General features: G+C 48.7%; 4 protein-coding genes across 4 annotated transcripts; 2 read left to right on the plus strand and 2 right to left on the minus strand.

Annotated features, from left to right (window-relative positions):
- Positions 1–72: 72 nt before the first annotated feature.
- On the minus strand, positions 73–1,660 carry ABOM_005133 (M20 family metallo-hydrolase; the record flags this gene model as incomplete). Its single annotated transcript, XM_022532262.1, has 4 exons — positions 73–151; positions 209–1,027; positions 1,110–1,427; positions 1,497–1,660. 4 exons carry the CDS (start codon positions 1,658–1,660, stop codon positions 73–75), a joined length of 1,380 nt encoding a protein of 459 aa, XP_022390395.1.
- A 601-nt stretch (positions 1,661–2,261) lies between these two features.
- ABOM_005134 (sterol desaturase family protein) lies at positions 2,262–3,041 on the minus strand (the record flags this gene model as incomplete). The annotated part of the gene is made up of 2 exons (XM_022532263.1): positions 2,262–2,545; positions 2,606–3,041. The coding sequence occupies 2 exons, from the start codon at positions 3,039–3,041 to the stop codon at positions 2,262–2,264; spliced, it is 720 nt and encodes a 239-aa protein (XP_022390388.1).
- A 2,298-nt stretch (positions 3,042–5,339) lies between these two features.
- Positions 5,340–8,373, plus strand: ABOM_005135 (putative importin beta-2 subunit; the record flags this gene model as incomplete). Its single annotated transcript, XM_022532264.1, has 3 exons — positions 5,340–5,441; positions 5,602–8,211; positions 8,272–8,373. The coding sequence occupies 3 exons, from the start codon at positions 5,340–5,342 to the stop codon at positions 8,371–8,373; spliced, it is 2,814 nt and encodes a 937-aa protein (XP_022390389.1).
- Positions 8,374–9,233: 860 nt separating this feature from the next.
- Positions 9,234–9,588, plus strand: ABOM_005136 (40S ribosomal protein eS28; the record flags this gene model as incomplete). Its single annotated transcript, XM_022532265.1, has 3 exons — positions 9,234–9,294; positions 9,382–9,465; positions 9,527–9,588. The coding sequence occupies 3 exons, from the start codon at positions 9,234–9,236 to the stop codon at positions 9,586–9,588; spliced, it is 207 nt and encodes a 68-aa protein (XP_022390390.1).
- Positions 9,589–14,632: the final 5,044 nt, after the last annotated feature.

Raw genomic sequence — 14,632 nt, forward strand, 5'->3', positions numbered from 1 at the left:
CTAATGTAAAATTATATCAAGCAAGAAATAAGCATCGCTCGTACATCATTACGCCTAGTTCTATTTTCCGAGCTATGCAATGGCCTCTTTCTTCATCCGAGCTTGATCGTAGTTAACCACCGCCTCAAGTAAAGCTTGAGTTCCCAAAGCACTGTAAATCACAAAGTTAGCACTTTAACCACGGTCAAAGTGTTTTGGACGAACTCACCAATCTTCAGGACGGCAATACTCCTCCGGATGGTGACTGACCCCGTCCCGGCACGGGACGAAGATCATAGTCGAGGGACAGTGTCTACTAGTATTCACAGTATCATGTCCAGCACCGCTGGTAATGTCCATGTATTGTCCAGCGCCAACAAGCTCGTCAGCGGCAGTGCGAACTGCATCAATGCAGTCCTTGTCAAACTTGACAGCAGCAGAATCCGTATCCATCGTCCAGTCGAACGAAACACCCTTCCCATCTTGCTTTGCGATGTTAGCGAAGGATTCGAGACATTCCTTCTGCACAGCGTGCACCACTTCATCCTCGAGATGCCGGATGTCCAGGGTGAACGTTACTTGCGAAGCAACAGTGTTCGTAGATGCATTGGAAGGTATCTTGAGCACACCAGTAGATGCCAGCGCCCCATGTTGCTTTGCAATCTCATTCGATGAGGCAATCATCTTAGATGCGGCGAGTAGGGGGTCCTGACGAGCGCTGAATGGGGTTGTGCCCGTGTGCGCATCTCGTCCGTACACGGTGAAGGTTAGCCATCTGTACCCTTGGCCACCTTGGACTACACCTAGCGACCGGCCGGTTTCCACGAGGATAGGACCTTGTTCGATGTGCAGCTCGAAGTGTGCACCAAGGGGGAAGCCCTCAGGCGAACAGGGAATGTCTCCCAGGTATCCGTGTCGTTCTAATTCAGAACGGAGTGTCACGTTGGGATCATGGATATCCCGAAGACTCCAGGCCTGTTCAATGGGGATCACGCCAGCCCATACGCCAGAGGAGCACATAGATTTAGGGAACCGAGCTCCTTCCTCGCTGTCATCTTGTCAGTGCCCGCCTCAGAAATGGACGCTATGGGAAAGGAGATATCCGATGCAAAAAGAACAAGGGTGCATACTTAGTCCAATTAACCAACCCGACGTCGTAATTCGTCTGATACCCATTCTCCTTCATAGTCCGCAGTACCTCCAATGCCGCCATTACGCCGAGAATTCCATCATACCGACCGCCACGCGGTTGTGTATCTAAATGACTGCCCATGGCGATCATAGGCGCCGACGAGTTCAGGCGACCTTTCTGTCTTGCGAACATATTGCCCATCTGGTCCACATGGAGCGTGCAGCCCAACTTTCTGACCTCATTATCAAGCCAGCGGCGCACACTCGCGTCGGCATCAGTCAGGGTTAGACGAGCCATGCCGGTATCTGTGGAATTCCTGTAGTATATGTTAGATGAGGAGCTATATAGGCCATCCAGGGCTCTAAGCTATTAAGGTGTGACGTACTTGCCGTATCTATGAGCGGCGCCCCATTCGCACGTTTCGTGCAACGTTTCCCATAGTCGGTTGTGGTTGATCTTAAGGCCGGATAATTGGCGACGGGAGGTTGTCGAGAATAGTTTCGCGGAATTTGCGAATAGGGCGCAGCCGGTGCGCTTAGTGAAGTGCATAGTGTTGGTGGCTTCAGTCTATGCTAATATAATGATACACAATGACATGGCCTACAAGGGCTGGAGGTGTGGGCGAATCCTCAATATATAAATACTAGTATCTATCCGTACAACACAAAATATAATAGTGCCGTACGCCTTCTGTCGACAAGGCTCAGTGGAGATAAAAGATACTCCACTTTAATCCTATGTTACTAGCTTTACTGACATAGAAAGGTAACCCCCTAAAAAAGGGAGAGGGAGAACGAAACCTATGTGGGCGCAATGATTTGCATTATGGGTGCTGAGCGCCTTCCAACAACATCCGGTGGCGGATTCCACTGTTGCCGGACAACGACGAACGGTATCTCTGGTAATGCTAATCCACACTGCAAACCAATTTTTTTCTCTTCGTTTCTACTCCATATTTTGGTCTAGGAAACCCCGACTCTCACGTCAAGTATCAATGAACCAATTTATAATTACATTAGACACTAAGTATATACTTCCTACCTAAGCGGGAACCAATCTCCTTGCTATGGAGCGTATGTAGGATGCGTAACCACCATAGGTAACGAAGACAACAAAAGCCGTTTTAGTCTCCAGAGACTATAACCAGTCATTACAGGGTTTTTTTCCTCTCTGCTTGAGTCTCATAACACCGGTCATCAACGCCCTCTACCTCCTTAACAAGTTTCTCCATCTCCTCGACCTGTTTCTTGATTTCTTTCTGAGTCATCCGCACTTCGCGATCAAAAAGCTCTCGGTTTGGCTTCCTATAGCTTCCTCCGATACGGTCCCAGATGGTCAGAAATTGGCCGTAGTTGTAATTGAAATAGTAGTGGTGAATAGTATGACAGGCGGAGCCATTTATAACAGGTGAGTCGAGAGCATACTCTCCATCATCTACAACGAGTCAACAAAACTTATGTCACTAGTTGAGACTGGCATGGGAAACAAACTTACGTATCATAACAGTCCAGATCGTCACAAAGACAAACAGACCCAGGTAGGCGACTTTCTGGAGAGGGAATAGGATAGGAAAGACATGGTATGACAGGCTCTGTGCCCACCCATCCACGGGATGAAAGGCGTAGCTGGCAAATGGAGTCGAGATGATCCACTTGTGATGGGGCTTGTGTAGATGCTTGTAGACCTTGGGGTGATGCTCTCCGCGATGAATCCAATAGATTCCGAAGTCGGTGAACGCAATGAAGATAGGATATTGGAGGTATGTATAAAGCGGAAATGGCGCTTGGCTAGAGAAATCGTACAGCTTTGTGTATCCCCGGACTTCAGCCAGGAAGAATGGAACGGTGAGGGCTGCCATCACGGGCATTGCGTTCACGGCTTGCGCGATCTCCATGGAAATCTGGTTACGTAGGAACTTCGGATGTTTCATGGCGCGCTTGTCGTAGACGAAGTGAAACGAAAGGGTTGCGCTGAGAAAGTAGAGAACGATGCCAAATGCCCTGCCAGAAGAACATCCATATCATCAGTCCCGACCCCTTCTGATAGAACAGCAGGTAGAGGCCCAACCATGTAATAAAAAACAAACTCAAACTTTGCCGAAGGAGGTGGTCTCTTGGTAAGATACTTTGTGTAGCCCATTTGGAAGGCGATAGGACGAAATAACGATTGACACTTTCGTTCAATGTGGCCAGTTCTGTGCCATTAGAGGGAAATAATTGTGCTATTTTGGTTGCACTATGTCGTGGGAGAACCGCTGCATACAGTCGGTCGAATACTAGGGTGTCTAGCACATCCAGAAGAACATCCATGGTGTACCACTTGATTCACGCTTATCGGATGTAGTCAAAGGACGAGAAGCGAATAGGACAAGGAAACCATTGTTATTTAGTACCAATTCTTCACATATACATGTTTATTACCGCGTGAGCCGGAATACGGGAGTTCCGGGGTAAGGGATCAACTAGAGTAAGATTTGCAATGATGGACATCCCCAAGTAGGACTAGTTACAAGGATGGTACAGACTTAGCATCAGGAACAGTACCTTGCAGATTGCTAGAAGGCTGTCACGAACAGTGTAGGCTGTGTTGTACCTTACGATGCGGCGGCATACTAGCAAGTGTCATGTCATGACCCACTAGAAGATCTCCTGACGCATTCCGGGAATCCTTGGTGGTGTGGTACACAGTATGGATACTCAGTAGTACTTACCTCTCGTAACTAAGGGGGAAGAATATTCATAGGCAAGGAGAAAAGGCATTAGTTAACATGTGACTTTTACTAAACCTTGCCAAAGTAGTAGAAGTAGTTAGGTACATACATTGGTTCAGGGCCCAGGCTGACCTTAGTATAAGTACCAGTATACTAACCTATATAACAGGCTCTCCGGTTGGTTCATATACATTGCATGCTGATTGCAACTGCTTTCCATGAGAACGCAATTCAACGTCACCTCGTACTGTTTTCAGTTGAGCTCTCTTATCTTCTTTTGATCTTCAAATGACCCTTACGTATAATAGGGATGTGGAATCAGAATATACAAAGTCTTAAGTGCTTGACATGTGCGCCGTGGAGACACCTTGTTCCTATCGGGAGCAATATATCGCATATGTGCCATGCAGTCGAAGATCACTCAAGGATTATACAATAACCATGACAGGCTAATCACTTTTCCTGAGAACTTACTCTGGAGTCAATTTAAACGGGCCGGGAGATCGATGCATCATCCAAAACGTCCAGCGGGTCTGCTGAATAAGCAGATGGCGTATGTATTGTGCATACATACTTGTATGTACTGTATCACCTTGTTCCATGAATGTACCTGTGGCTGCATCCTCTTAGGACTGGGATTGCTGCGTAGAATGCTGTTGGTGGGGCAAAAAAAATGGTGTTTTTGATATGGATGCATTGTTTTAGACCAAACCATGCCGCTAGTTCCTAAATATCTAATCGAGCAGGAAGAGTCCATGTTGATAACAGTGGTAATAATGCTACTTACTAGGTTGAACCGTGGCCCCTCTTGGGCAGCAGAAATCCGATCAATACAGTGCTAAGTTCTGCGGTTGAAAGAATCCCCTGCCGAAAGTGGAATGGCAAAATTACCGGGCACTGGCAACGCACGGCCACAAGACCGTCTCAATACCCACCAATCAGGTAATGCTTGTCAACAGTTCCCATTCAACGAACATTATCGCTTCAGGAGTGATTCGAATTTTCCCTTGTACCTGTTCATAATCTATATTAAACAGGACTGAGAGGGACACTTTGTTACCAGACAACGAAAGACAAAGCGCCGTTGAATCCGCCACCCAGGGAAAAAAAACTTGAATAACAGATCTTGTTATTTTGGTTCCGTATACGGTCCGCTGCCATCATCTCCCATCATCCTCGTTCGCCTTGCTACCCTAAAGAATTTTTTTTTTTTTACTCAATAAAAAAAGCTTTACCATTTAGTCAAGTATTATTTGCACGTAACGGATAATCTGTCACTTTAATCGATAGGGAGGGGAAAATCATCTTATCTCTCAACTTTTCAATACTTTTTTATTGAAAAGAAAAAAAAAAACCTCTGGGGAAGAAGGGGTTGGAGCCGCTTCGCACCAAAATCCACGGCGGGGTTTCCTGTGCGACTACTGTACACACTTTCCACACCTTCTTTGCAACTCCCTCTCGGCGCTTTTCCTTTTCGCACCCGCAATTGCTCCTCGTCCTCCCCCTCTTGTGTGCACAATGGAGTGGCAACCTCAGGATGAGCCATTGAGGCAGCTAGCTTGCTGTCTCAGGGACTCTTTAAATGCTTATGATCGCAACGCCCAAAAACAGGCCGAACAGGTGTGTTTCCTACCTCTCAATTTTTATCGGCGCCCCCGTTCATATTCCGCCTTTGGATCTCTATACCACCACTTGCCTGCTGCAAAATCCCCGGCACTCTCACTTAAATAAAATGATTCACTGGCTTCTTCTAACTATTTTTTTTTCTTTACCGTGTTAGATGCTAGAACAAGCGACTTCCTCCCCCGATTATGTTAACTACATCACTTATTTGTTCAGCACACCGCAGTCCCCCCAGCCGGTGGGGTTTGACGAGAACACTTATGATATGGTCCGCTTTGCTGCTGCGATGAACCTGAAGACAAAGATTCGCGTAGCATACAATACGATTCCTCAGCCTTGTCTGTCATATATCCGATCGGTCACCCTGAGTGGACTCCGAGACAGAAACTTCCAGATACGGAGCTCGGCCGGTAGCATCATCACAGAATTGGTTCAACGGGCGGGCTTGTTAGCGTGGCCCGAAGTGCTGAATGAGCTCTTGTCCCTCGTGAGTAATGCATCAGGGGATGCTCCAGTCGTGGCACAAGAGGCCGCTATGTCGGCCCTCGCGAAGGTGTGCGAGGACAACCGCAAGATCCTCGAACGAGACTACCAGGGGCAGTGCCCTCTTAACGTTATTATTCCCAAGCTGCTAGAGTTCACTTCTAGTCAGAGCGCCAAGGTCCGGTCCATGGCGCTGGGCACCATCCATATCTTCCTTCCTCACAGACCCCAGGCATTGGTCGCTTCGATGGACCTGTTCTTGTCGCAGTTGTTCCAACTGGCCAACGATAATAGCACGGATGTGCGGCGAACAGTTTGCCAGACATTCGCACAGTTGGTGGACTTTGCTCCCGACAAACTCATCCCGCACATGGAAGGGTTAGTCAATTACATCATTATGCAGCAGCACAATCAAGAAGATCCCGAGCTGGCTCTCGATGCTGCAGAGTTTTGGCTTGTTGCAGGCGAACAGGCGAAGTTGCAACAACCGTTGGCTCCTCATATGTCTAAGATTGTCCCCGTGTTGCTTCAGAGCATGGTCTACGATGAGGACGACGCCATCCGCTTGGCAAGTGAGGGGGATGATGCCGAGCAGGAGGACCGTGTGGAAGATCTCAAGCCGCAATTTGCCAAGTCGAAAAGCTCTCGGTTAGACTCTTCAAAGCCTGAGGAACAGGCTAACGGCAACTCTGCTGCTGAGGAACAAGACGAAGACGAGTTGAGCGAAGGTGAGATCGAGGACTCAGAATTTGGAGATGACCCCGAGGACGAGTGGACTCTGCGGAAATGCTCGGCCGCTGCATTAGATGTCTTCTCGAACGTCTATCACCAGCCAATCTTTGAGATCATCCTGCCGTACTTGAAGGAGACCCTGCGCCACGACCAATGGCCACAGCGGGAAGCTGCTGTCCTGACCTTGGGCGCTGTTGCAGATGGATGTATGGATGCGGTTACCCCCCATCTGCCGGAGCTTATTCCCTATCTTATCTCGCTTCTGAATGACTCGCAGCCTGTGGTGCGCCAGATCACTTGTTGGTGCTTGGGGCGATACTCGGAATGGGCCTCGCACCTCAACGACCCGGCGGAGAGGGCTAACTTTTTCGAACCTATGATGGAAGGTATTCTTCGTAGGATGCTAGACGGCAACAAGAAGGTCCAGGAGGCAGCTGCGTCCGCTTTTGCAAGCTTGGAAGAGAAGTCGGATGCCAACTTGATCCCCTACTGTGAACCCATCCTTCGGCAGTTCGTCCAGTGCTTCGGGAAATACAAGGACCGCAATATGTATATCCTGTACGACTGTGTCCAAACTCTGGCTGAGTGTGTCATGGGAGAATTATCGAAGCCACACCTTGTTGACATCCTCATGCCTGCTCTTATCGACCGCTATAACAAGGTGTCGGATCAGTCTCGGGAGCTCTTTCCGTTATTGGAATGCCTCGGCTACATCGCTGCTGCGTACGGCGATGCGTTTGCTCCCTTTGCCCCTCCTCTCTTCCAAAGATGCATCAAGATCATCTACGAGAACCTACAGGAATATATGGCTTCCATCAATAACCAAGCTATCGAGGAGCCCGACAAGGATTTCTTGGTTACCAGCTTGGATCTTCTGAGTGCGATCATCCAGGCGATTGATCCCCAGAAGAGTGGCGAGTTAGTAGCCAATTCCCAGCCACGCTTCTTTGATCTTCTCAGCTTTTGTATGGAGGACCCGAACTATGAAGTGCGTCAGTCGTCCTACGCATTGCTTGGCGATTGTGCCATCAACATCTTCACGCAACTGGAGCCTTTCATCCCCAGCATTATGCCGACCCTTATCAAGCAGCTTGATCTGGACTTGATCAAAGATGATGACCGTCACACGGGCTTCAGTGTGCTGAACAACGCCTGCTGGTCCTGTGGAGAAATCGCAGTCAACGAAAAGGCGGCTCTGTCACCCTACGCCGACAAACTGTACCAGGGCTTATATGTCATCATCAACAACGAGGAGATCATTGACTCCGTAAACGAGAACGCTGCAATGGCCTTGGGAAGATTGGGTATGTGCTGTTCCGATCAGCTTGCCCCCCACCTTGGCGAGTACGCAGGCGCGTTCTTGAAATCTATGAATAAGATCGAATTCACGCGGGAGAAGGCCTCCGCCTTCCTGGGATTCAACCAAGTGGTCATGAAGAACCCACAAGCCATGGAAGCTAGCCTTGCGGATTACTTCCAGGCGATCGCCGCCTTCCCTACCAAGTCGCTCCACCAGGATGATTACCGTGATATTCAGAGCTCATTCCAGCAGGTAAGCTATATGTTTTGGGTTGCCCCCTTGCTTCTTTCGATAGCCACTAACAACGCACAGGTTCTGCAAGGCTATAAAAATTTGATACCCAACTTCGATTCGTTCCTCACCCAGCTTCCGGCTCACGTTGCTCAGAAACTTCGTTCTGTATACCAAATCTAGATTATGTCGGCATTGCTAGTGTTCAACGAGGGCAAAATTCTTGGCGAAAGGCGCATTAAAACTGCATTGCATTTTTATCTCTTCACCCTTTTCCCCATTCCTTTTTCATTTTAATCTACCTCTTGATTTCTCCTTATCCTCTCTCGCCAATGCTTCAAATCCATTGGATGGGGTGAGCAATGACCTTTGTTTTTCGTTGATTTTTGATATTCTGTTGATTTCCCACCCATGGCGTGTTAATTTCTTTGTGGCGATTTCATGTCTGGGCCTGCATAGAGTGAGATCTAATGGGCCTGTACAAACAATCATGAGCCTGGGATAGCATATCCAAGGACTATATACGAGAAGGTGAAGGAATGGACAATGATGACATGCATAATGGACTAACTCGGCGGATGAGTTCTGTGTACCATTTGGTTGATAGATTATTACCATAGTAAATGAACGCAGCAGATAGAAATCCATCAATGAGCGTAACGCTCGTTTAGTGAACGCCTCCTCTCTCTCTTATTTTTCTCCCTCTGTTTTCTTCTATTCCCCTTGTTGTACAACTAACTTAACCTGTGATCCTAATGTCGACGGCCTAGATGCTCGTATATGATTCATGGTCGAAGAAGAGAGGTACCTACCTACCTTGTACCTGTACCTGGAGAAGCGCGCTTCTTTAGGTTAGTTTATCCGAGATGGGTCGCTCGCTTCAAAGTTTGACCGAAGCGGAGAGGGTTCGGTGACGGGAAACCCTACCGAAGCGCACTGAAAATTATTCAGCACATCTCGACAACCGCCCGCGCCTCGCCCTTCAAACACACGCTCCTCGACTCGATCAATCGCAACCACAGCGAGAGAATCAATCATTCGCAATGGATTCCGCCAAGGCCCCCGTTAAGCTCGTGAAGGTGACCCGCGTCCTCGGCCGTACCGGTATGACCTGTCCCCGCGTTTTGGAAGCATCGAGATGACAGGAAGTCATTTGGGATTGAAGGGAGATTGATATCTAACGAAGAGTAGGCTCTCGCGGTGGTGTGACCCAGGTCCGTGTCGAGTTCATGGATGACCAGAGCCGTTCTATCATCCGTAACGTCAAGGGCCCCGGTATGTTTCGCTCTATTCAAAGGTCGAAAATAGCGCCCGGCTGACTTGATAACCTTTACAGTCCGTGTCGACGACATCCTCTGCTTGCTCGAATCCGAACGTGAGGCCAGACGTCTTCGCTAAAAACATGCAAAAGCGACAAGGGGTCGGATTGGTTCTTCGGGAGGAGTACACTGGGGAATTATTGCGTTGGCTTATGGCGGCAACCATTCGGACATTGATTTTCATGTGTTAAGAGCCCAGCAATGGAATTCGCATCACGAATGGATCCAGACTTAATACATCTCCAAGGATATGGAACTACGAATACGGACATGATCGTTTGCCGCGTGCTGGATTGATGGGTCCCCTGGGAGCGAATGTTTTCTCTCGGGTTTGCACATGGTTTCCGAGGAGTTTCTGTGGACATCATCCTGGAAGGACCTCCGGCACGTCGGTTTTATGGGATTGAAATGACAAAAAAAAAGAATTAGCGTTTTATCGAGATGCAACAATGGACGTCTCGTGAACCGATCTTTCACATGTCTCTTTCCATATTCTGTCTGATGGCGGGGGTTGCTGTAGCCCAAGCGACTTCTCTCTCCTCTCGCCCTGCGCCTTCAGTTTGACGATTCGATTACCGGTCTACCACATTTGACTCGACGCGGATGCTACATCAATCAGATTAGCCGCGCACCGTGCCTCTTTGACAGTGGTGCAATATGAGATTCGTCATTCAGTTTTCGCTTGTAGTTTTGACATGCGGGAGAGAGTCGAGCTTGTCCCACATTTGCACGTTCGCGAATCCGCCTTGGTTCTTCTGGAGTAGTAAATCGTAGCACTCGTAGCTTGAAGCTCGCATTCCTGCCCAACCCCTGTGAGTCCTAGGGACGCATTATAGATTGTCCACTGATGGCTGCCTTTCAACAGGCTGAACGACCCATTTGAAATTGCAGCAGAATGAGAGACCGACTTAGGATTATGCCTGTAGCTATTCAAGAATGAGGCGCAGCAGTTAACGGTCTTGACTAGGGCGATATTCCAAGGATGATGATTTTCCTGCTCCTTCCTACGAAACTTTCATGGCCCCGGCCTCTCGCAAGGACAGTGTTCGCTACCAGGTTGACATGCTGCATCGTACCGTAGCCCATCTCGAGCTAGCGGAGAGTGATGTGAGCTTGCAGCTGATATTTGACCGTTACCATCCTTCTTTGTGTAAAAGAACTGTGTTCGCCAAATCTAGCTTTTGGAGACTATGCCACGACTCTTCTCTCATAGGAACGTTGTCTTTGGCCTTCCTAGTGACGAGTTCCATCTACTCTACACGAGGGTAGGGCGTACTACGGGCTAACGCCATGTCTCGAAACCACAAGGATTACATCAACACGTTCGACAGCGACCTATGGCTTCGAGACGCTCATGAAGAAGCCATTAGGACATAGACACCACTGTGGAAAGGTGAATCCGGCTGAGAACCATCTATAGCCACAGGCCCCCATATAACAAGCCTACTCCAGGATTGTACCGAGTGAACTCCGACTATGGATCCACGTAGTTCAGAAGCCCTCACCATTCACTATCCACTATCACAGGGACGAAAGAGCCAGCCAACCTCCATCTACAGATTACGTGATCACTTAAGTTGCATAGCGTGACAAGGGTCGACGGACAGGAGGAACTCCAGAGTGAACCTCGGGTCAACTCTCACAAGAGGTCACCAAAGTACACCTAGGCCAAATCAACCCATCATCTGTCTCTGTTGCTCAATTGCCCGACTCCAGCGCACTGATCCACACCTGTAGAAAGCCACGAGTAGCGAACGTTACACAAGTAGCACACGGTCCGTAGCATGGAAGCGCGCTCTTCACCCGCTGGGCGCATATGTCTATCACCACAACCCCTCCAGCAGAGTCCAAATATAGCAACATTCGCACGCGAGTCCATGCGCCGGCGGCGTGCCGGCCAGTAGCCTCACCCTCCATATTCCACGCCCTATGGAAGTTTCCCATGCATCTGCGACAGTAACACAAACACACCACTACATCTTCAGATCGAGGTCGAAAAGGCAGCGCAAGGGGATCTAATTCGACCATCACGGCGCAAATCCTCATTTGACATGAAATGACCATCCCTCACAGGGCACGACGGTTCTAAGTATAGGTTACCTCGTTGAACCTGCATCGGATGGCTCAGCCTGCAATGACAATCACTCAATTTCCGCCCCCGAGCCAAGAACTCCCCCCAATTAGTGGTCGTTAAGGACCCTTAAGTTGGCAGACATGCAGGAATTGGCATGCGGTCTCCGCGGAAAGAAGTGAAGAACGTATCAACGGGAAAGGATTTTATCCAAACCTCCCCCCCCCCCACCTACCAGGGACCAGAGATCTACTTGGTCTATCTGAAACTTCGCGAGATGAAACTGATCTAGGTAAGGTATACAACAGAAGGTCCCGCCCGCACGGAGGTCGAAGGGTCGAACTCCGGGAAAAGAAGGGAGAAAGGACTCCATTGTAGATCGGAGTGAGGATATACTAACTATATCCATTGGGGAGTTAGTAACGATGACTTACATTAGGGATAGTAGGTTCTGGTAGCTAATAATGGAAATTAGGGTACGGGGCTTGGCAATGGGCGAACGAAAAGGGTTGGTGGTGACGGGCGGGGCCAATCAGATCATACGACAGGGCAGAATGCGTTCGTCGTGAATAAAGCTGTATTGGGTATGGCGCGGATAGTTTTGACCTTGTCGAAGTCATGATAAGATTGGTGGAGAGAAGGCATATTTGATGTACCCAGCTTTTGGTACGACTAGCTTGCTGGCCTAAGGCCCAATCTGGTTCCATCTGTCGGGTAAGGTGACTTTCCTGGGGCAGGTCGTGCCGTCCAGAATAGCCCTTTTGCTATTTTTGTCACCCTTCTCATACAGATAGGGTTCTACGTTTACCTTGGTTTCTCTGGGGATGAGGTCATGCCTCATATTATTAATCGACTTTTGACCTCTTGTCGGTTCGATACCTGAGGTATGGTGATCAGGAAGAAGAGACGTTATAGGTCGACACCAAATGTAGAGGTGCCCGGTGATATCAAGACTCAGATTCGGGCTTCAGCACGCTTACCTCATCGACAACACCTGACGGCGCTATGATAGGATAGGAATGGTTACTCAGGGAGGATGAGTCAATGTTCAAATCAGGTTCTTGCACGCCTGATTCATAAGCCGACGGACGAGACTAGGTGTTATTCTGCTATTGACAACTAGTCCAGAAGTTGATAGTTTAAGCGTTGGCTTGACGTCCTCTGGGTGGGGCCGATATGTACTCCATACATGGAGTGGTATTGATATATCGACCATTGTCACAGTGACAGTGCAGGACGACATCTGGGATGCGTGACGGTTACCAGGATAGGCTGTATGTACGTTGGGTCTCCTGGGGCATGAACAGTACCAAATGTCTCGATGCTTGACACATACCCACCGTAGCTCGAGGTACACCCAACCAGCTGTTGTCATTTGATTGATTGATTCATTGAGAGACAGATCAGCAGGAGAATTTAACTTTGGTCGCATTTTGCTTCTCCATTAAGTATACAGGTGTTCGAGATAGGGTTTCTGACATGGCGAAGCGAGAGCGAAAACTCAAGAGAAAAAGGTACATCGTTCCATCAATGAAAAGGCCCCCTGCCAGTGGCTGGCTAGTATCAGTCCACATGGCGTGGAAGATGCCTGTGTAAGGTGAGTCACCACTGTCAGAGCTTCTTGGGAGCTTGACAGCAGCCTGATAGGCAAACATGAGCATGACCTATCCCCAAGGCATCAAGGTCGGAGTGGGAGGAGTCTAATACTAAGATGGCCTAATGAACATCCGATCAATAGTTGAGGATTGACAAAAGCGAATAAAGTTACGCCGAAGCTAAACAAAGTTGACCAACCCTAACGCTTTTCTGAATTAAAAAGCGGTGACTTGGGTCTGGAACACCCCTAACCACATCCGGTGGCATCTCGCGACGGAGTGCTTGGCAACCAAAACAAACCTGTCAGGGGGGGCGTGACGGACTGACTTCCCATTTGCCAATCACGAGACTTGACCATCCTGGAGCAGTCTATCGAATGCGGAGAATGGCTCGGGACTTGCCATTGGCCATTCCCCATCTGACGGGTCGGTATTGTCCGTTTCTTACGGGATTTGGTTTAGCGGGACTTGGGGAAGGTCAGTTTAGTCCGTTCCCAATTCTCCCTCTCTCCCTCCCTCTCTCTGTCCCGGTCTCCTTCTATCTATCTCATTCGAACCAGTTGAAGGTCTGAAAATTGTGGATAGTCTAGTCGCCAGCTTCCTGGGATGCACATGTCCTTGGCAACCTTGACCGAAATTGGGTGGTGGCTCTGGTTGGAAAAGCCGTTAGGGCGCAATCAATTTCCTCCACCTATGGGATGGTAACCACGAATGCGCAAATGGGCTTGTCTCCAGCTGTCCGAACAAATGGGGTAGGTCCTATACTACTGCCAAGACCTCAAAAGCTCTAGTATCATTGACAGGGATCAAGCATCCATTCGCCTCTACTCAAGTAATATTTCTTCCTCAAGGGAAACAAGAAGGGAAAAAAAAAGATTAAAACAAAATCAAAAATAAAAACGTGGCATGAGGCTTTTGTGACACACTTGCAATGCATGCACACTCCTCGATTGATGCAGGTCGAGGGTGAGTCTTGGAATGCCGTCACCAGCAATTGTCGAGGCTTTCCGACAGGACATTGTCCCATGGTAAAGAATTAAGGTATCCCCTACCTGGACCCGACCCCACCAATGAGCGGGCAGGATTCACTGATCGCTGATTCTTAATCTCGGTCGCCCGCGACCATGGACCCGGACCGCAGCCTCCGAAGGGTTTTTTACCCTATGAGTTAGAAGCCTTCATTAGCCTCGTCCCTTTAGCGTCCTAGGGCATTTACCTTATCTGGAAATCTTCCTTCAGGGCCCTCTGTTGATCCAATCAGATGGGAACCGAAAAAGAGTTTCACAACGATTCGCGTTTAGCTCTTAATTTAGTTCCAAGGTGGTTTCGCGTTAGCATTTGATGGCTTGTTCGCTAAGCCTACCCCCTATCTTTTATTTTCTTTTAGTTTTTTATTATTGCTCTCTGTGATAAGATGGGAGCTCCTTACCGGTTTCCTGATATGTTTAAAATTAGCG

Source organism: Aspergillus bombycis (assembly GCF_001792695.1).
Source record: "Aspergillus bombycis strain NRRL26010 chromosome Unknown contig00029, whole genome shotgun sequence".
In the NCBI taxonomy this organism is placed as follows: domain Eukaryota; kingdom Fungi; phylum Ascomycota; class Eurotiomycetes; order Eurotiales; family Aspergillaceae; genus Aspergillus; species Aspergillus bombycis.